At 65.2% G+C, this 230-nt stretch overlaps 1 protein-coding gene across 1 annotated transcript in view; it reads right to left on the bottom strand.

Moving 5' to 3' along the window:
• Positions 1 to 3: 3 nt before the first annotated feature.
• Positions 4 to 230, bottom strand: part of KIF18B (kinesin family member 18B) — a gene marked incomplete at its 3' end in the record, with an annotated part of 11168 nt that continues 10941 nt past the window's right edge. The window contains exon 15 of the mRNA XM_009328397.1: positions 4 to 94. Coding sequence (XP_009326672.1) covers positions 4 to 94 — 91 coding nt within the window. The remainder of the gene's footprint in view (positions 95 to 230) is intronic.

Below are 230 nucleotides of genomic sequence, written 5' to 3'. Positions count from 1 at the left end.
CCCTGGACGCAGGGAGGGCTGTGCAGATCTCTGGCTGCTGCTCGGGAGTTGGGCGATGCAGCTCTGGAGCCCACCCAGGAAGGGAGAAGCGGTGCTGTGAAAGAGAAAGAGGCCATTTTAAACCCCCAAGGCTCAGGGCGGAGGCCCCCCCCCATCGTCCCCAGATGTCACAGGCGAGGTGGAGTCGACTCAGGCAGGGATGGGGGCTCAAGCCCCAGGGGGGAGCACGA

The sequence above is a fragment of the Pygoscelis adeliae genome, unplaced genomic scaffold (genome assembly GCF_000699105.1).
Source record: "Pygoscelis adeliae isolate BGI_AS28 unplaced genomic scaffold, ASM69910v1 Scaffold97, whole genome shotgun sequence".
In the NCBI taxonomy this organism is placed as follows: Eukaryota; Metazoa; Chordata; class Aves; order Sphenisciformes; family Spheniscidae; genus Pygoscelis; species Pygoscelis adeliae.
The sequence above is the reverse complement of the archived record's forward strand: the minus strand, read 5'-3'. Positions and strand labels throughout refer to the sequence as shown.